The 20,617-nt window shown below is 37.9% G+C and overlaps 1 protein-coding gene across 3 annotated transcripts; it reads left to right on the forward strand.

Moving 5' to 3' along the window:
- Positions 1 to 385: 385 nt before the first annotated feature.
- rbm5 (RNA binding motif protein 5) lies at positions 386 to 19,412 on the forward strand. Of its 3 annotated transcripts, none has more exons than XM_088915589.1 (25): positions 386 to 538; positions 2,239 to 2,300; positions 3,136 to 3,304; positions 3,603 to 3,758; positions 4,024 to 4,093; positions 4,553 to 4,626; positions 6,754 to 6,837; positions 7,193 to 7,253; positions 10,064 to 10,129; positions 10,579 to 10,739; positions 10,923 to 11,020; positions 11,269 to 11,356; positions 11,438 to 11,506; positions 11,725 to 11,800; positions 12,423 to 12,523; positions 13,273 to 13,396; positions 13,713 to 13,804; positions 14,958 to 15,128; positions 15,358 to 15,507; positions 15,688 to 15,762; positions 16,228 to 16,407; positions 16,691 to 16,765; positions 16,989 to 17,086; positions 17,699 to 17,828; positions 18,593 to 19,412. In XM_088915589.1, exons 2-25 carry the CDS (start codon positions 2,284 to 2,286, stop codon positions 18,716 to 18,718), a joined length of 2,511 nt encoding a protein of 836 aa, XP_088771715.1. In that variant the 5' UTR covers positions 386 to 538; positions 2,239 to 2,283; the 3' UTR covers positions 18,719 to 19,412. The 3 variants fall into 3 exon arrangements, with proteins under 3 accessions (XP_088771715.1, XP_088771716.1, XP_088771717.1); XM_088915590.1 differs by having other exon boundaries at positions 15,691 to 15,762; XM_088915591.1 differs by having other exon boundaries at positions 402 to 538; positions 3,142 to 3,304.
- Positions 19,413 to 20,617: the final 1,205 nt, after the last annotated feature.

Genomic DNA, 20,617 nt, shown 5'->3' on the forward strand with positions numbered 1-20,617 from the left:
GTTTGTTTAAATCGTGTGAAATCATTCATCAAAAAACGTTTATTTTATTGTTAAGGGTCATGGCAACTCATGAATATGGTGCACGATAGTACTATACGTTTAACAGGACACCAGCCTGTTGCAAGGCAAGACAATTTAGAGACACCAATTAACGTAAGTAGTGTGTTTCTGTAAGGTGAGAGGAAACTAGAGCACCCACAGATAAAAAAAATGAAGAGAACACACAGACTCCAAAAACGATTCTCAGGCTAGAGGTAAGTCCAGGACTAACTACCACACCACTTTAATGTCAGATGCGAATGAAATGATCTGGGAGTTTGGTGAGAGATCAGAAGACTGCAGTTCCCATTATACACTTTACACAAATAGGGTGTCATCTTAGGTCTGGTGCACCCTGGGAAGGAGAAAGCTGTATCCGCCATTTTAACTCGTTGATCAAGAATGGAAAAGGCGTGAATAGAAACGTTCTCCGAGAAAATATTTGTGTTTTCGAATAGAAAAAGACGCGTATATTGTTCTGCAAAATTGTAAAAGCTTGGTAAGTTCTGAAGTCGATTTGCTTGAATATATTTAGTAATATTGTGCTTTTTTTTGGATACGTCTCCATCTTGTTCTCAGTGCTTTGAAATGGGTAGCTCTGTTTATACAGGAGATTCATTAATACCGTAATGATGTTGCTTTTATAGTGCGTTTTACCGCTTTGAAACAAGATAGACTGCAAAAATATGTTCATGTAAGTAGAACAGTATCGGCTTGATGTGTTTACATTACTTGCATTCTGTGTAAGAACGGAAGGGACAAGTTGGGAGACTTCAAATCAAAATCGAAAGGCTTAGGTTAAAGAAAATCGCCGCATCCTAAATGCATGGTTAAAATGCAACTTGTCACAAGTCATGTGCAAATGCGTTTCTTGAAGCTTTGTAATATCGTAAGCTTTCCGATACCGGTTGCTATGTTACATAAGAGCGTTAAAGTTGGCTTGCTAGTATTAGCCCTCGTGGTACATTTTGTAGTAGCTAGTTCAATTCGCGATAGTATTGGTATATACCCATACAAATGTGCCGAAATGGTATTTTTAAAAAATGCCGACCCTGCTGTGTCGAAAATTAAATTTTGAAGCAGTAATGTTAGCTTAGATCTTAATTGAAATATACTGTAATATTTAGGGTTTGGGATTCAAACGCTTGAAATGTAGCAGCGTGTGAGTAGTACATAAAGTTAACACGGATCGGTCGACTAAGGCAATGTTTGCTCAGCCGGTGCCAATAATATCTTGGCTACTCAGCTGGTAAGAAGGGGGGACTATCCTATTCAGTAGCAGTCAAGAGGGGTCTTTAGTGCACATAGATCTGTGCTGGCTTTCCTTGGCATGGTCTCCACGTCTTGGGGTAGAGATTTCTTAGTGCTAATAATTATTTTCCAAAGACTTCGGTTTTAATAGAAATAGGTGTCTGAGCTCACACTGCCTTTTTAGTGTGTAAGATGAGTACAGTGTTTTCGAATGTCATGGCAGATCAGATTCATTGGGTGCAAAACTATAGAAGGGCAAAGCCAGCTCCCAGCAACTTCCCAGTGTATGTTTAGATCTGAGTAAATGTTAAGGTTTTAGAATCCCTCGGTTTGTTGTCTTTGGGTTCCTCCTGTGTTTCAGCCAAGATCTTAATTATGTTCGAATCTGATTTTTCTGTCCGAGACATGTTTTTAAATGTACTCTCCGCTCTTAAGAGTTGATTTTGTGCTTTCAACCATTTAGCTGTTTTTGAGTTTCAGGACCTTATTCTGGTGTTATCTGAAATTTAACCAACTAAATATCAGTAAAAAAAAAAGAAAAAATAACTAGCTAGTCATTCCTCCTTCTGTTTGTTTGGAAATTACTTTTTACCTATTAAGAGCTGTTTGGACAAAAATCAGCAAGCAAACGCCTTAAGCAAAATAAGAAGAGGCTGTTTAAAGTTCTGCATGCCGAAGATGTTGGAAATAAGGTGTTTTTGAAACCAAGGACCTGAGTGCAGAAATAAGTCTAAACACGCAAGTATATCAATTAAAGGTATCAATGAGCGCCAGTCATTAGCAGGAACATAAAACAGCATGCTTAAGTCCCTCGTGGACCAGTTTGATTACAACTGATGTAGCACAATAAAAACTTCACTGTTTACTAAGTGTTGAATCTGCCATCAGAGTGTATATAACTATTGGTGATGAATGTGAATTGGTACCTAATTATTTTTGTCTCTCTAGGGCTCTAAAAGCAAGTAACCAGAAACGTTGGCTGAAACTCCTGACATGGGATCAGATAAACGGTGAGACCTACTAACAATTAAAACCATCCATCATGTGTCTTCAGGGAGGTTTCACTTCTCTCTGAGCAGCTTCAGCAGTGTGATAAATCGTTCCTTTAGTTTATTTAGTCCCTAGCTGTTTGACAGTATTCTTTTTGTTACCCCTCTGAGAAGAGTTATGTAGACAGATTATACAGATTAACAGGGTCTAAAAATCTGATGTGCGGTTTTGGATAAAAGATATTTGGAGGGGAATGTGTGAAGAGTACATGAATGATGTCATGTTTGGTATCATTCATTAGTTTCAATTATTAATTGAAAATGAAACATTATGATATTTAGATATTGTTACATTTTTCACTAAACTGAATTAAGTGAATTCTTATTGTTGAGATGCTGTTGAGCTCCTCATGAGCAGAAATAATAAGGATGTAGTGTTTCATCTATCAGTATCCCTAGAAAACTAAATGGTTGATTGAGTTCTGGGTTTTCCAATGGGAAAAGCATTAAAAACCAACAAAGGAGAGAGAGTGCTGATTGCATGTAGATTGCAGAATTCCAGACCTTAAATAGCAATCTTGCATATCAGGCGCTGTTATACAGACCGGACAGCCTTATATTTAACAAATATGTAGCTTAATAGAAACTTTTACAGACAGTACATTTTTTGTTAATCTCATAAGATGTTGGTGATCTTTCATTTTCACCTCAACACACCTCAGAAATCTTCAATCTTATTTAAGTGATACTTCAATAGTTTCTGATGGTCAGTCAGTTACAGAGGCACTTCACCAATTAGTGGTTGGAAGCCAATGAAAATCTGTGGCGTGGAGTGAATTGTGGTCACTATGCGCAGGATCAGTCGCAGTGAACGCAGCGGGAGGTATGGTCCAGATCAGAGTCGGGACGACTTGGAGTGGCGAGAGCGCCGGGACAGAGACTCAGACCGCGAGTACGAGCGGCGCTGGAGCGATGAGCGCAGGAGCGAGAGATATGAAGAACGCAGGAGCAGGGACAGTCCAGAGGTAAAACTGTGCTGCCTTAATCAGGGTCTCCAGAACTACAATTGGCTAAAATAGTCCAGATTGTCAGTTTAAGCTTCATTCACAAAAGAGAAGTGAAGAACATGGTCCTAAATGCTCAGAAACAAAATGGGGGGGGGGGACTTTGTACAGGGATTGTGCCCACAGAACTGTAGGCATTCCAAAATGGTGTGAATAGTGCAGACCCTTATTCGGCTTGTGAGACATACAAAATAAAAACCGCTGGGTGTTTTCTTTTGGCTTGAATAGTTATGTCATTTCTGATGTCTTACTTTTTCAGAGGGAAAGAAAGCGAAGAAACAGCGACAGATCTGAAGATGGTTACCACTCGGACGGTGACTACCAGGACCAAGATTACAGGGGAGACATGGGCGAAGAGAAAGAGAGCAAGACCATCATGTTGAGAGGCCTTTCGCTTCATGTCACAGAGGCAGATGTAAGTGGTTCATCTCTTGCTTGGCTCTACATTGGGGAGTGAACATTCTTTTGCCTTTTTTATCACTTAGGTAAAAGTAACATTGTGATGAGCAAGGGGAAAATATGTTTTAAAGAGCATCTTTTGCTGTTGGAGATGCCATGTGTTTTATGCATTTCTGTGTAATGCCGTGGCCTCAGATGTTATGAAAATTAGATACTGCCACAAATTTTAGATACCATTTCTGACCGTTATTTGCAATTCTCTGTGTCCTTTGATATTTCAGATTCGCGCTGCTTTGGACTTGTTGGAGGGACCCCAGCCCGCTGACGTCAGGCTAATGAAAAAGCGGACAGGTGAGACCCAAGGCTGGGCAGCAAAGTTCTCCTCTCCCTGGAAACAGAAAACCCCCGACAGTCCACTTCGCTCCAATTGAAATAATTTTGCCATAGCGAAGGAATGAGCATAGTTTTTTTTTTAAAAATTGAATTTTATTCCTTGAAAACAAAGGACAATTTCAAATGAAAAGTGAGGTAATGAGGTAAGTAAGCATAATTGTCCAATAATATCATTCTTCCTTTCAAAATAAAACCTATTGCATAGTTGCATGATGGTCATTTGAAAGTCTATGGATGAGTGCAACTTAAACACTTCAACCACATATTTCTTGCTATGGCAAAGTTTGTGACAATTGTCCAGATCTCCCACTGTTTCACTTGTTGGGTTTCTGAGTTGTGAAGCAGTTTGACAGCTTGATTGTGTATCAAGGAATCTGACTAACACGACTCCCGTCTATATTTGAATGCTGTCTCTAGGTATAAGCCGAGGTTTCGCCTTCGTGGAGTTTTATCACTTGCAAGATGCTACCCGATGGATGGAGACCAATCAGGTTGCTTCAATCGCCAAGTCTAGATTTTACCTTGGGGATGAAAACAAAACAAAAAAATCCAACGGATGCAAATGAAGGAAAAAACAATGAAGATTTTTTTAAAAAAGAGAACTGCAAATTATGAGCGGAAGAGGGTACTATCCAAAAAACACTACTGCGTGTGCTGTGAGATTTGTAATGCTGGAAAATGACTTGAGCCGACTTCTTTTAGGCTGTAGTATCCTTACATGACTTACAAGTTTTGCTGCGTGTGGCAGCCAGTAAAGACACCCACCCAAATGTAGATATAGTCTGTGATCCAGACTTCATGGTTTTGAACCTGGGACACGTTACTAGACATCTCTAACTGGGACTTTCCAACTAGTAATGTGATTTACTGAGCGCTGCTGAGGATAGGGTAGTTGGGTAATAGTCTGCTGTCTCGGAGGTGCTGTTGGTGAGGGATAGGCCTCTCCTCAAATCAGCGCTGTGTTGCCTATGTTGTAACTCAAAGGGAGGGGGTTGGAGGAGACTGCCTGTATTTCCTTCCCCTCTCATGTGTAAATTGTGCTTTTTGTAGTTTTTACATGTCGGCTGACAAACAAAATTAGCAAAGCATTGTAAAGTATTTTTCTGTAATAGTTTTCGGTATTTATGTAATTAGAAAGTTCCTTAGTATCCTTGTACCCTTTAGGAGGAAAAAGGATTGGGAACTTTAGTATGAATATTTCAGAGTGATTGCATCCAGTAACATAACAGATTTATTCATACCCTCTTAGTTTGAGATTTTTCTCCTTCTGATACTTAGACGAAGTAGAAAAATGAGGCACATTATACAAGAAACATGCTTAATGGAATATGTCATTTTGACTTGCCTTTAAACCAGAAGAAAAGCTTTTGTAGAGAAGTTATTTGGTAAAAAAGCATTTTAAAAGGCATTTATAATTCTCTCAGCATAAACAAAGAGATGGGGATTGTGCTTAAGGAATTTAATCAAAACACAAATGTAACGTCTGCATATATAAAAAGTATTGTATAGGTTGAAGCTAGAACCTTTTACATGAAGTATGAGAATATTGCATTACAAAAATGTTTTAGTTATGTTTTGTTACCTAAATCATGTCATTTTTGGGAAAAGTACTGTCTTGTACCTCCCAAAAAGACCATTCTGTGCTGATCTGTTATAATGATATTCAGTTTTTGTAATAGCACAGATACATTTTAGGCTGTAATTTGGCATGGTTTAAGATATACTTTTCAAACTATAGTTGTAAGGTTATAAGATTTAATTGTTAGCAATGTTTTAAATTCCAGGTTATGACTAATGCTTTCCGGTGGATTTAAATGTTTTAAATATACATCACTGATGAACACCCTAGTAAATAAAACTTTAGGTTGCTCCTTATATGGCTTGAATTTTAGGTAATCTGCCTTCATGGACAGATTTCCAGGCAGATAGTCTGTTGCTTTTCTATGAGTATAAAGTTAAGAACATTTGTGTTTTAGTTTTTAGAATTGAAAAATCCTTTGCACAATACCTTCCTTTGCAGTAGTTTACTGAAAAATAACATGGTCCCTCTGAAGCTCACTCTCAGAATGTCAAATTCTGCAAAAAAAAAAATTGGCATATAAGTACAAAACGGATAGATCTGTGTATGCGGTCAGTTTTTTTTTTATTTGAAGTGCAGAAGTGAAACGTCTGTGAAGGTTGTCCAGCTTGTCCTATGAATACAAAGAGGATCTTTATTTTTTTTGATCTACCCTGTCTCTTTTGAGGCCCTCCTCGGTTCTAGGTTCACACAAGTACATATCTATTCGGAGATGTGCCCTGGGTTTCCATTTCACACTCGCTCTGCCTGTGAGTCTTGGCCCATTTTGCAACGCTCCCTCATTATCCGAAGACGAGAATGGGCCAAGGCCAAGTCAGTAGCACTCGGGTCCTCTACACTTTAACAAAACTTCCTGGGCGCGCACACACACCCTGCTCCTCTCCCTGACAAACATCAGCTGACACTAAAACTTGGAGCCCGAGCACTCCCCAACACAACTTGAAGTGTGCTTTTCCTTGGGATTAATGAAATCAAACCAGCCAGCGCAGATCACTTGCCATGAAAAACTGAAATAATTGAGTGTATCTTCATCTTGCAGAAACTGCTGGTGATTCAAGGAAAGCCAGTGGCCATGCACTACAGCAACCCGAGGCACAAGTTTGAAGACTGGCTTTGCAACACAGTAAGCACCTTCATTTGTTTCCTCACCCTTGCAGTGTCACAATGTGTATGGACCTAGGTGGGCTGTGCCTCTGCATCCGTTCGTGTTACTGCGGTAGTGCCTACATTTCTTTTCACTGAATTTATCATGCAACATGAATGTTTTAGTTTTTCACTTTTAAATGACCTTGTGTACTTAACTGGTCTGAATAAACACTTCTTATCAATATTTTGTATATCGGGGGATATCCAAAACGTATTGGGCTGGTAAGTATCAGTTACAGCAACTTACTAGTTTGCTTGTCACCGAGGCAGCTAGTTCAGGTTGCAATCATCAGTAGCATTTTGGGTAAAATAATCTGACCAATTGCTTGCAGTGTGGCCTGTACAATTTCCGGAGGCGGCTGAAGTGCTTCAGGTGTGGAGCTGCCAAAGTTGGTAAGTGTCCTGTGCAAATTGAATAAATATGAAGCAAGAATGGTTCGTCCCGATAGCACCAGCAATTTTCTTCTTTATTTCTGCTGGGAACATCGCTGACAGGTGGTGCTGATTTCTCATCCCCGTTTTTTTTACACCTTTCATTTTTTCCAGTACTGCATTTAGCCTCTAGTGTGTCAGTTATTTTTTATTTGTGCCACGTATTGTATGGATGATATGCTGACTTTTTCACTATTTAAATATCCATGTACAGTCTGAAACAAAATTATAGTGTTTTTAGTTTTGATGATTTGTAAAAAGTGTGTAAATTGCATACTTTCATCCTAATTAAGACAGTTTGTTTAAAAAGCTGTACTTGGTTTAAATAGAGGTGTGCTCAGTGAGACAAATGAAAAGAGAAGCATTTAATGTCATATACACCCAGCTTTTATTGAGCAGGAGTGGTTACACCAGGGGTCGATAACCTTCACAAGGGGCGTTGGCTCATGTACTTCTTACAGTGCCATTGTTTTTTTAATGTCAATAAAAACCCTGTTTTATGATTTTTAAAATTGAAGATTAATATCTATAATTGTGCACATCTTATTTAGTCCAGACCTAACCCTTACTTTCCCTTGCTAAGTTCTCTGATCTCAGGCTCATAGCGGAGTTTGAAACTGCCTGTGTCAAGGCAGGTCAAGCAAGAAAAAAAATTACAACTGTAATCACCACTGTAGTCATAAAAGTATTAACTTCATAAATTGAAATCTTGGCACAAAGATTATTTAGCAAGAAAATACCATGAAAATTTACCATGGGGCGGCCAATGTGATTTGCGGTGATCTTTACAAATCCCTTCAGTTTTCCTAATTATAGCAGGGGAACCATCAGTAACGGAAAATATTTTCTTGATGTCAATTCCTCTTTACTCAAATTGATTAATAAACTGCTGTATCTTCCCTTGTAGCTGAGCCATACATGGGTTTTAGGCAGTGCAGCTCTTCTCAAATTCCATCCAAGTAACAGTATCTTGCAAGAATTGCTTACTGCGGTATTTCATTTATATACACACACTTTTGCAGTTTTTACTTTGTAGAAATCCATACTCGCCTCTCCAAAAAGCCTTAAATGAATGAATGTCTAAATTTGCTTTGTTAGCAACTCACATTTTGTCCAAAATATTTTTTTAGATTTAAGTGTGAAAAATGTTATCAGCAGCACAGACTGCAAGGTTTCCTTACTTTTCAAGAAAGGATGTTGGGAGTTTTAATGACCATGGAGAGTCAGGACCTCGGTTTTACACTTATCTGAATGGCAACACCTTTTTTACAGTATAGTGTCCCCATCACTAAACTATAGCATTGTGACCCACACAGACTGCTGGGTGAGTGCTCCCTACTGGTAGCGCTAACATGTCTTCTAGCAGCAATCGTTTATTTATACATCAAAAGAGCTTTAATTGGGTAGCATGTTTTAGAGAATTTTAGAACAGTCAAGCATAGTTTGTTTTTTAACTTGATTTGTGGCTCATTAGACCTTTATTGCACGTGCCTCTAAAAATCCCTTTGCATGACAATAATAGCATGTGTGTCTTAGGTTGCTGAACCTTGGGTTACACTTTTAAATTGATAAATGCATGGCAGTTTTGAAGGAAAAGATGCATAATCTTCATTGTGGTTTTACAAACTGATGTGTTTTGGTGAGTAACGTTTTTCCTGCTGTAAGTAATGAAGCTCATCGCTCAGTGTAGCAGACTTCAGGACAACCAGTGATGCTCTTGGGTACCTCTGCAAGTTAGACCTAGAAATTAAAATATCTGTGCTACCACTTTTAGCAGATTTGAGGTAGCAAGAGTCCCAATCCTGCCTGACTGATCCTGTACATATCAAAAGTTATGGAAGTGTATCACATATGCAATATTCACTAAGTCAAATACTGCAAAGAAAAACAGATTTGGTAAGAATTCTGGATAAAGGAAGATTAGTGTGCATAAAATGCAAATAAGCAATGACATTATGGCATGCCTGCTGAAGGGGAATGAATAAATTCCAGGTTAGGATGGTAAAATACATTAATAAGTGGCAATTACAGCAGCACAGTTACACTCAGAATAGTTTAACTACATGAGCAGTTTAGCAATAACCAATTTAGTGAACAATCACAGCATCTGAAACTATCCATTATAAATTTATTTAAAGCTTTATGTTGTGTTAATTCTGGCTGATCACTAACATCTGGGATAACATCTGGGACACTACCAATGTGTATTATGGTTTTTTTGCAAGGAAAGATTCTTGGTTTTATAACTTTATTGGACCTGTTAAACTCTGTGTTTGTTGATGGCAAGTAAGCATTTAATTGCTGAGACAAAGTTTGGTCTACTCTTGTGAAATTGAGGCCTGTCTATGCCTTCACTACAAACATGAACATACTTCAAGCCAAGGCCAGTTTACGTTTTGCCTTTTCAATTCCCTGACATAAACTTATACATATTATTACTCAAACATCTAGTCAAAGCAGAAACACATCGTTTAATATTAGAAAGTAAGTAATGCAAATGAAAGATTCCTTTCCATGTTTTGTCATTTTCTGTTTGAGTAACATGAAGGTTTATTTCAATACGATTTTCAAATTTGTGGATATGTGATGTGACCGTTTTTCAGTGATTCCAATTTGTTTTGTCGGTAGCTTTAAATGGAGAAAAGGATGGTGACGAGTGCCAAAAGTCAGTAGCATTTTGAGCCATTGCTACTGCTGACTTCAAGCCATGCAATCCGTCTAAATGCTTAATGGAATGTGTCAGGTTTCCTTATGTCTTTTCCTTGTAACAGAGAGTGAGTCAGGCAGCCCAAGTGGAGCACCCGAGCCACAGCAAGGAGGAGATTACTACGGAGATAGTAAGGACTTTCTTATTACTTACCAATCCATGACTTATAAACCTGTTCTCAGTGCAGTTTTTACACAAATGTATGTAATTTTCATATTATTTTACTGTCTTTACTGTTCCATGGTTATCAGTTGATAGATACATGTTAACAAATAACGTAAGCTGTTACATGCTGCACGTTCACAAAAGATATAAAAACCGTTTGTTGAATACCGAACGATCATTTCAGTGTAAAAGTGAAGAATAAATCTTAATGGCTTATAACTGTTGTACTTATGAACACAAACTGCCTTTTGGCAATTATGTGGACTGCCTAGAGAATGGTTGCAGAGTTTCTAAAGTAATATCAGTTGTAAACAGGAAACAGTTTATAGTAAGGACATAATCTTAATTTCATGTTTTAAAGTATTAATACAAGTTTTGTCTACCTGCCTAATGAATATTTCTTTTACCTGCCAGCTATCATCCTGAGAAACATTGCCCCTCTCACAACAGTGGAAGCTATTATGACGGCTTTGGCCCCCTATGCCAATTTATCAGTGAGCAACATACGTCTCATAAAGGATAAGCAGACCGGTCAGAATCGAGGCTTTGCCTTTGTGCAGCTCTCCTCCCCTCTGGTATGTAGAACTGCACTGTCTTTTCAGTGAATTGTTCGATTATAATCCCTGTAGGCAAAAGAAGTTGTCCCAGGCTTCTTGTCAAGTTTACATGTTACATTTATCACAGCACATCCTAAGTATCAGATTTGCCTTAGGGTATTGTAGAGATTATTAATAGTGCTGTTTGCTGTACTTGTTTAGGAGGCATCGCAGCTTCTCACAATCTTACAAGGTCTCCAGCCCCCTCTTAAACTTGATGGAAAGACGATTGGAGTGGATTATGCGAAGAGTGCAAGGAAGTAAGTTGGTTCACACTGTAATTTTAAGCAGTGATATGTTCTGGTTTAAACATTTTAAGTTTCAGCGAACAAAGCCCAAAGGTGTTGGCTGGTACAGTGGAGCAAAATTTGTGGAGGCACTCTAAAATATACATCACTGTGAAAAGACCCTGCTTGTGTTCTGTAATATGCAGTACTCAGCATCTTTAGTTAATACAAGTGAGACTTGTATTTTTGTTCTGATAACAGCAAGTATTTGTTTTAATCAGGGACTTGCTTCTTCCGGATGGAAATCGAATCAGCGCCTTCTCTGTGGCCAGCACAGCAATTGCTGCTGCTCAGTGGTCATCTAGCCAGGTACTGGATAGGTAATCCCCTGTGCGTCTGGTCACTAAAACTCCACTTCGTGGTGTGTTAACATGTCACTGATCTTTCTAGCCACAGCAAGGATCAGACGCATCTATGGATTATGGGTACCTCCAGGACGGTTATGCACAGTATTCACAGGTGAGAACAAGTTGGTACTGATCATTATTAGCCACTGAAAATTATTTAATTGCACACATGATGTTAAAATCAATTCAAATCCTTTCTTATATAACCATATAGTTCAAAAGAAAAATTCAGTCTTTGGATTTGAAAACATACTTCGGCACATCATCAGCCAGCTATTGATATAACTGTATATGGTTAATTGTCCTTTCCATTTGTGCTTCTTTCTACAGTATGGTCAGGATTATCAGTCGTACTATCAGCAGGCTGGTACTGTTGAAGGTGCACATGGATCTGGCTTGCTTGGTGGTACGTATAGGCTTACAGATATGATTTTAAACTTTAGTCTTCATCAATGTCGTACTATTATTTTGTTCCACTTTTAATGTGTGAAAAGTACACTAAACATTCTCAGTTTGGTATATCAGCCTGTGCGCCATTAGATGTAAGTTAATGGTTTGCAGGATGACATCTAGCATTTTTATTACTGTTTTAATTTTTTTTTTAGTCTTCAATGTTATGAGATTTTCAAGGCAGTTTTAAGCTGGGTTCTTTCAGAACAGAAGAAACATGCAGGAGAATTATAGCACAATGCAGATATAATTTTCTAATTTCTTTATATGAGAGATCAGTGTTCATGTGCAAACATTGATCTTCTCATTGCTCTTACTAAAATATTTGAGTTTTTTTTCACATGCTTTATTTATTCAGGTTTTGCAAACCTCTTTTCACCTGCACAGGTCTTTGGTTTCACAGGGATTTGAGACAGATGAAAAGTGATATGATTAATGTATGCAGGGTGCTGGTTTAAATGTGTTCCAAATTCAATTAAGTATGTAACTTAGAAAATGCTTTCTGATCAGAATGTCACTTTGTGCGTGAAGTAATTTGTTGCTTAAAATTAATTTGAAATAATCTTGATATTTTCTAGCTTGCCCTGCTGTAAAGTCAGCTCCTGCTGCTCCAGGAGTTGTGGTATCTCAGAGTCCCCAAGTATATCAGCCACATATAATAAGCCAACCTGTTACACAGGTAGTGTATCAGTATTGCAAACTCCAGTACTATAAATCCTCAGTTAATGAAATACATTCCATTCCATTGCTTTATCTAAAACTGTTACAAGAGATATAACGTGAGGTGCAGTGCTGTGTTCCAGGGCTTTAGAGTAGGTCTGTACAGTACAATAAGAAAGACTAACAAACATAAGGTCAGATCTGCCTAAATAAATGGAATGTGTATTCCATGGATTCGTTTCAGTGCCCCTGCTGAGTGGCATGTTGTAGTATCTTGTTTTGCTTTTAATGGTTTGTATTTGTCTTAGTGTAACAGTGAGATCACTGGGTTGCTGCACAAAGCCTTCACTTTATATGCTCTTCTTGCCCACTAGGTTCACTAGCATTCAGTTATTATTTGGATGACAGTGTATATAATTCAGTCTATTCCTGTCAAAAACACTCAAGAGTATTTCCCTTACAAGGAGCTTGAGCATTGAGAAAGAAGGAAGACTGGCAAAGTGTTTCACTAACTGGCTCCTCATATTAATGAAAAAATGTGATGCGTGTGCTCAGTAGGAAATGAATCATATGATGCCTTCGTCTTCACTCTGCATTTAGCAGAGGTTTTGAAATTCATATTCTTCTTAGTACTCAATTTTCATAAACGTTCGTAAAAAGAAGTACAGGCATACATTGTCAGTATGAGTAGCAGCTTAATTTGACTGTTAAGTTGACCAAGGCCTCTTAGTTATTTAAAACTTGTCTGATTTTTGTTGTGTTTTACAGGCACCTCAAGCAACTCCACAAACTGAGGTTGCTTCTATGTCCACAACTGCTGCAGCCACAACAACTACTGCAGCAGCAGCAGCACCAGCAACAGCAGTGACTGCTGCAGATGACAACAAATGTGGTAAGCCCCAGGGATCACAGTTCCTGAATTCACACTTGTGGCAGTAACAGAGTTACTATAGTCAGCTTCAATTGAGAGGTGTACACTATTACATGGACACCCAAATATTGTTGGGGTTGGCTCTTAAAAATGGGGTATAAATAAGATACATTTGTGGAGATGGAAATGCAAAATAGAAAATCCATGTGTCGATGCAAATCTTTTAATCACACTCTGAATTTACATTGGAGTACCTTGTTGAGTTAAGCCTAGGGTCTCAACTTTTTTTCAAATTGTTATTGGGATTTTTTATGATTTGAGTCTTTTTTTTTTCCAGCTGCTCCAGATACATCCACTTACCAATACAATGAATCATCAGGATACTATTATGACCCACAGACAGGACTTTATTATGATCCGAACACCCAGGTATCTCATTAACTTTTGCTGTATTTTAAGCTTTTTTATTTATTAAGCACTGCTTGAAAGCACAGGAAAAATCTGGCCATTTAAACCAGCTACTAAATATGTCAGAGTGAAATTGAACATGCCTGCATGGTAAAACAATTTTTATTTCTTCAAAGTGTCCAGAGTTCTCAATTTTTGTAACATTTTTTTCCCCATGGATCGCAAAGGTCATAAAAACCTATTGCTCACCATCCTACAAACTACATCAAGTATACAGTATAAAGGATTTTGCTTTATACAATGAAAAAATGATAGCTGAAAGTGGTGTGAAAAATAAAATATTCAAACATTCCAACTGTCAGACTTCATCCATCATAAGAGTGGAAGTTGCTTCTCTAGGTATAAAAAAACTGAGACACGATAACCTTCCTATTCACAGTTGACCTAACTAGTTCTGACTTCACTGTCTAACCAGTTTCTTTGCAATGCTTTATGTAAAACGGCTAAAAAGTCATTTGTTGACAAATAGTCACTAGGTGATGAAAGACATTTAAATTTAAAGGTTTGAAAACTAATGAGACATAGAGAGAAACAAGCTTTTTATCTCAATATCCAGACAATATTTTTATTTATCTGCATTGCAGTGTCACTTGAATTAATTTTCACTTTACCTACCAATTGAAGGAATGACGATTACAGCTTAATATTTTATCATGGATATGTCACACCAAAGAGGGTGACAAAAATCAGTTTTATTAAGTTGTGGTTCACATTGTGTATTTTTATATAGTGTCATTGATTTTCCACATCCTTTTTTTACTTATCTCTTTTTCTAAAGCATTTTAAGTTGTCACATCTTTAGAGACTATACATGCATGTTAATGTTCAACTGAATTTCTTGATCCCTTAAATGTTTAATTTCACAATTGCATTGTTTATGGTTTGTTTATCCTGTGTCCATCATTGACCAAGTAGCAGGTATATTGTTTTATACTTTGTATATTTTAAGTACAGTAGGGCTGATTATTATAAATGGTGTCATGTATGAATTTCAAAGTTGTTAAAAATGCTTGCACAATGGGCAAAATATATCTGTACAACTGCCCTGGATACAATTGGCCACCCCTGTAATTGTAAAGAGTAGGAGATTAAAAATTGTATTCTTTCTCCTTAGTACTATTACAACTCGCAGACGCAACAGTACCTGTACTGGGACAGTGAGAAACAAACTTATGTACCTGCTACGGAGGCACAGCCTGCTGCACAGACAAATACCTCAACTCCTGCAACAAACAAGGAAACCAAAGAAAAGAAAGAAAAACCTAAGAGCAAAACTGCCCAACAAGTAAGGATCTGTTTTTTGTTTCTACAGAACAAAATAATGAAGAGCTGCTGTTCTGAAAGGAATTTGTGGGCATAGATGGGTATCTCATTAAATAATCAATGTAAAAATAAATAGTGTTCGAAAATGTCTTAGTAGAAATCTGTTACTTGGGATTGGGCCACAGGACCAAATAATGTGTCGAGGTGCTGCATATTACAAACTGGAATGTTCCCCTTTTTTTTCCATGCAGATTGCCAAGGATATGGAACGCTGGGCAAAGAGCTTGAACAAACAAAAGGAAAACTTCAAGAACAGCTTTCAACCTATTAACCAAAACAGGGATGAGGAGAAAAAGGAATCGGCTGCAGCAGATGCAGGCTTTGCGCTCTTTGAGAAAAAGGTATAGGCGCGTTAAGAAGCAGAGTGAATGGAATATCATGTGAAAGTGGCACTCAATAACACACTTCTGAATAGAAAACTTCTTTAGTTTGAACTTTGTAATTTACTTTTTTGAATCTGAATTCTTTTTATTTTTTTAGGAAAAGGTGAAAAGAATAATGTAAACCACTTTTTTTTTCAGCAGGGTGTTGTGTCTGAGAAGCAGCAGCTGATGTCTGAACTTGCAAAGAGTGGAGAAGAGGAAAATCCTTTGAAGGTAGGTATACCTTGCAGTCTAATAGAAAGGCACTGGATAACCTTTTCATAGTGTTCTAGTATTTATTTTGGGTATATTGTGCTTTCACATTGTGCACTTGATTGATTTTCTTGTCTATTTAATGCTCATTAAATGTTTGCAAGATATTTAATGTAAAAAAAAACAATTGCTATTAAACTGTGCAGTGCAGGTTCCAGTTTTATTACCTAAAAATTGATATTTTGGGGATTTACGATCATGTTTTTTAAAAGTGGAGGGATCTTACCGAAATGGATTTCAACTTTTAGAAGTGATTAATTTGGCCTATTAAATGTCAGATGTCAGATTATGCGCAAGATTCATGCTTATGATGCTTAAGAATTGAGAAATGACTTTCAACTAGGGTGAAAAAATACATTGGTGATAGGAATATTTTATAGTAGCGTTGTATGATGTACTTCAGTGAAAGGATAATGTTTTTGTTAGTGTGGGCTGGTGGCTGCATACAGTGGAGACAGTGACACAGAGGAGATGGAGCCTGAGAAGGGTGAGGAGGGAGCAGACAAGCTCACAGATTGGAAGAAGATGGCCTGTCTGCTTTGTCGGAGGCAGTTCCCTAATAAAGAGGCTCTACTCAGGCACCAGCAGCTTTCTGAGTTACATAAGGTATGGTGGAGGTTTGAGGTACCCAGGGTAAAGTCAAAAGACATTTGGGGTCCAAATGTCTTTTTTGCAGTGTTATCCCATCTTAATCAGGTGTGTGGGAAAGAATATCCATGTGCACTTCCATTTTATGTAAATTGTTTTTAATTTGAAAACTCTTCATTTCATCAGGATATTTTTTATGGAAGTATTGGTTAGCTTGAAAATGTTACACATTGCCATTTCAAATGACTGTTTTCTTTTATAGCAGATTCTTACTTTCAGTCTTCTCTGCTTATTTCAACAGCAAAACATGGAAGTTTACAAAAGAACAAGAATGTCGGAATCAGAACTGGAGGCATTGGAGCTGAAGGAGACAGAGGTAAGGACCATTAGTTAATCCATTTCTGCTTGCAGTAACCCAGTATTGGATCTTCTCGCACAAAACCTGATTGTGGTTGGTGTACTTTAAATTATTTGACTTTTATTATAGTATAATTTATAATGAAGCTTTAAGAACGAACAGTTTAGGGATGAATACCACTTCTTGTTGTGACTTTCATAATGAACCCGAGTTTTGAATCGCATTTGAATTTTGTTTTCAGATGAAGTACAGAGACAGAGCTGCTGAAAGAAGGGAAAAATATGGTATTCCAGAACCCCCAGAACCTAAAAAGAAAAAATACTATGAACCTCCTACAGTGTGAGTATAAACGTCAGCAAAAAGACTTAAATTCGGCAGGCTGAATCCTGACTAGGTCCAGTTCAAGTTATTATATTACTCCTGGAGTCCTTTATCCTGGAGTCCTTGCACTGGCTTCTTGTCAGTTTTCATGTTAATTTAAAAAAACATATGTTCACCTACAAGGCACTGCATGGCTTGGCACCTCAGTAACTGAGTTAGTAGCATCCTACTTCCCACCTCACAACCATTGTCTTATTCTGGTCTCCTGTTTGTCCTCCAAGGTGACTTGCACTCTGTGGGTCAGAGGGCTTTCTCCTGTTACACCCCAAAGTTCTGGATCTATCCCTAAAGATATCAGAGTTACCTTCCCTGAGCTCTTGAAAATCTAGACTCAGAATCTTCTTTTTTAGAAGTGCTTTTATTTAACTGATCCTGTGTGCCCCTTGGCTTTCCTACTGTACTCTATATTCCTATCTACTGTCTCCTGTTATGGTGTATTTTTTTTGTCTGTAAAGTGCTTTGAGAAGCCACTTTTAAAGGTGCTATAAATTAAAGTGTGTTGATTATAAATTTGCAAATCCTTTGATTTCACACTTGAAAATAATAGCTGAAATGTTAATGATCTTGCAGAAACTATGAACAGCCCACAAAAGATGGCCTGAACAGCGACAACATTGGTAGCAAAATGCTGCAGGCCATGGGATGGAAGGAAGGGAAGGGTCTGGGGAGGAACCAGCAGGGCATCACTGCTCCCATTGAGGTAAGTCAGTGTTTAACCAAAATTTGCATTTCAAAGAATTGGTCACGTGAACTACTTGAGTTGATGTCCTCATGTTGCCACTCTGATCAATATGAAATTCACACCTCATCGACATGCTAACCAATTAAGAGCAAAAACTGAAAAGGTCTTCCTTTCTAGCCATTCTATTTTCACTACAGAATCTCATTTCAGAATGAGTAACATGGTCTGTAATGTTCATAAACCATAAACCTTCTTTAAAATGTTTAAAGCACGGTTTTAAACTGGCATTGCTTGTGACTTGCATATCTTTTGATCATCTTTCAATGTACTTTTTGAAAGGTGCCTCATTTATAATTTTTAACAGTTAAATGTTATTTCTATATAAGCTGTGAGAAAGTAAGTATAGCATCATATTAGAATTTTCTTTGTCAAATCCTTCTAAACACCACCATACACATCTCTTAAATTCCATTCAACCATCTGAATTTCTTGTTAAAAACACTTTCACATACTTTTTAATTTGGAAATTTCATCAGGTCACGAACTAATAAAAAGGCAGGTAGACAAACGTGGGGGGGTTACTAATATAAATTTGTTTTATTGCAGAAATGTCACCTTGTTTCCATCAAAAATGTTGCTTGTGTGTCTCTGTTGATATAGTTTTGTACTTTGGCTACGTTCAGTGCACTATTTAGTGGTTACAAATGTTCGTAGCAGGTCTTTGAGACTCATAGTTTCGTATGTGCAGGTACCAAAGGTCGCTGTTCTGTTTTCTCCTCCAGACACAGTTAAGGATGAAAGGCGCCGGACTAGGGACAAAGGGCAGTTCATATGGTGTGTCTGCATCAGATTCCTACAAGGATGCTGTCCGCAAAGCCATGTTCGCACGGTTCACAGAAATGGAATAAGCTGTCTGTTCTTCTGGACCTTGGTAATCTTGCCTCTTTAGGACCTGGCCTTGTAGAAGAGGTGCTGCTTTCGATTTGAAGGGCTTGAGTAAAGTTTTCTACCTTTGAGACAAGCCGCTTGGAATATTCATGCACCTTCCCCCATTCAGAGGTAGGGGAAGGGGGACCCCAAACAAATCACACCTTCTCTTTGGTTTCATTGAATCCTCACTGATCCCAAACCTCCATTCCTGGAAAAAATACACTGCAGGGAAGAAGCAGGTAGTGACAGCCTGAAGCTCAGCCATTGATTTGGAGATGACATAAACCTCATTTCATTAGAAAGCTAAGTGTGCTTGCTCTTAGCTACCCCAAACCATGGTGTCTGTTGCCCTTCAACGGAAGATCTGTTTGGCCTTGAAACATCAGAACTCCAGTATTTACAGTTCTTGTTTCCCATGCAGTACCAAGAAAAGTGACCGGAAAGAAATATCTTTATTTAATATCTGTATATAATGTATATGAAAAAGACCCGTTTGGGAAGGAAATGATTTTCAGTCATCTTTCTTTTTTTTTTGTTTCTTCTATGACGTCCTGCCTTTTCATTTGTGTGCGTTCAAAATGTACAGTTTGTATTATAGATTTTTTTTGTACAGACCAAAATAGTGTTGTCTGAATGTTTTTTTTCCATCTAAAATAAACAAACTGAATCCAACCTCAAAGTCTTGTTTTATTCTGAAAGGGCTGCCTTGATTGCACTAGCATAATAAACCAGTTGTTCCCAACCCTGCACAGGGCAGATCTGTTTTCTGGTTTTTACTCCAGCCAGAATCTTAATTACAGGTTAATTTTGGTTTATTTTGGCTTATATTTTAAAATTTGGTTTTAACTCTTACATTTTTTTAAACGGTGTTTGTAATCTGTTTTAATGAGGTATGAATTTTTGAGTTTCAGAACTCTTCTCCATATGAAGGAACACGAGGAGATCTGGAGAAGAGTTCTGAAACTCAAAAATTCATACCTCATTAAAACAGATTACAAACAAACACAAGGAAAAAAACAGTGTGGGAATGTTTGATAAGTTTCATTCCTTCCTGTCTTTACAGTATTGATCTTGTATTGCATATCAAGTCAGAAATGAGGGCTAGCAAGTCAAGATAACTGTTTGTAGAACTCCATAATTGTGATCAAATATGCACTGGTGATTTAGATATCAGGTGAATTGAAAACCAGCATGATTGTCCCCTAGTACCAGGTAATAACTTTTTTAAAAGCATAGACTGCTGTTCTAATTTTTGAAATATGTTCAGAAGCTCCTTTGGTGCCTCTAGCTTTTTGAGTAGAGGTGTTGGGCTCCCATTACCATGAATTCCACTCCTCATGTATGATCTATCGGATGCTGATTTGTTACCTATTAGCTTAAAGCCAAATGGTCTAAGACATTTGGGTAGCATGATTTGCTGGTAGGGCAGCATGGTGGTGCACTGGTTGGCATTGCTGCCTTGCAGAGCTGTGGTACTGGGTGCAGTTCCTGGGGTGCTATGTGTGTGGAGTTTTTATGTTCTCCCTGTGTTGACTGTGTGCTTTAGCTTACTCCCACAGTCCATAGACTTACTGGTAGGTTAATTTGCTTCCCGGAAAACTGGCCTTGTGTGCCCTGTGATCGACTGGCATCCCATCCAGGGCGTATCCTACCTTGCCTGTGAACGTCAATGGCATAAAGCAGTTAGACAATGGACAAATGTCCTGTTAAGATATATGCAAAGAGTATGTATCATTTATCCATGGCCTGGATTCATGGAACTTCCACATTTTATTAAAAGGCACTATGAGCAATGCAGCTAACAAAAGCTGCTCGATATGTAAGAAAAGAGTTTTGAAACTCTGGAAAGATTATATGATGTAGTGCTAGGTAAACAT

The sequence above is a fragment of the Atractosteus spatula genome, chromosome 5 (genome assembly GCF_055471065.1).
Source record: "Atractosteus spatula isolate fAtrSpa1 chromosome 5, fAtrSpa1.hap1, whole genome shotgun sequence".
Taxonomy (NCBI): domain Eukaryota; kingdom Metazoa; phylum Chordata; class Actinopteri; order Semionotiformes; family Lepisosteidae; genus Atractosteus; species Atractosteus spatula.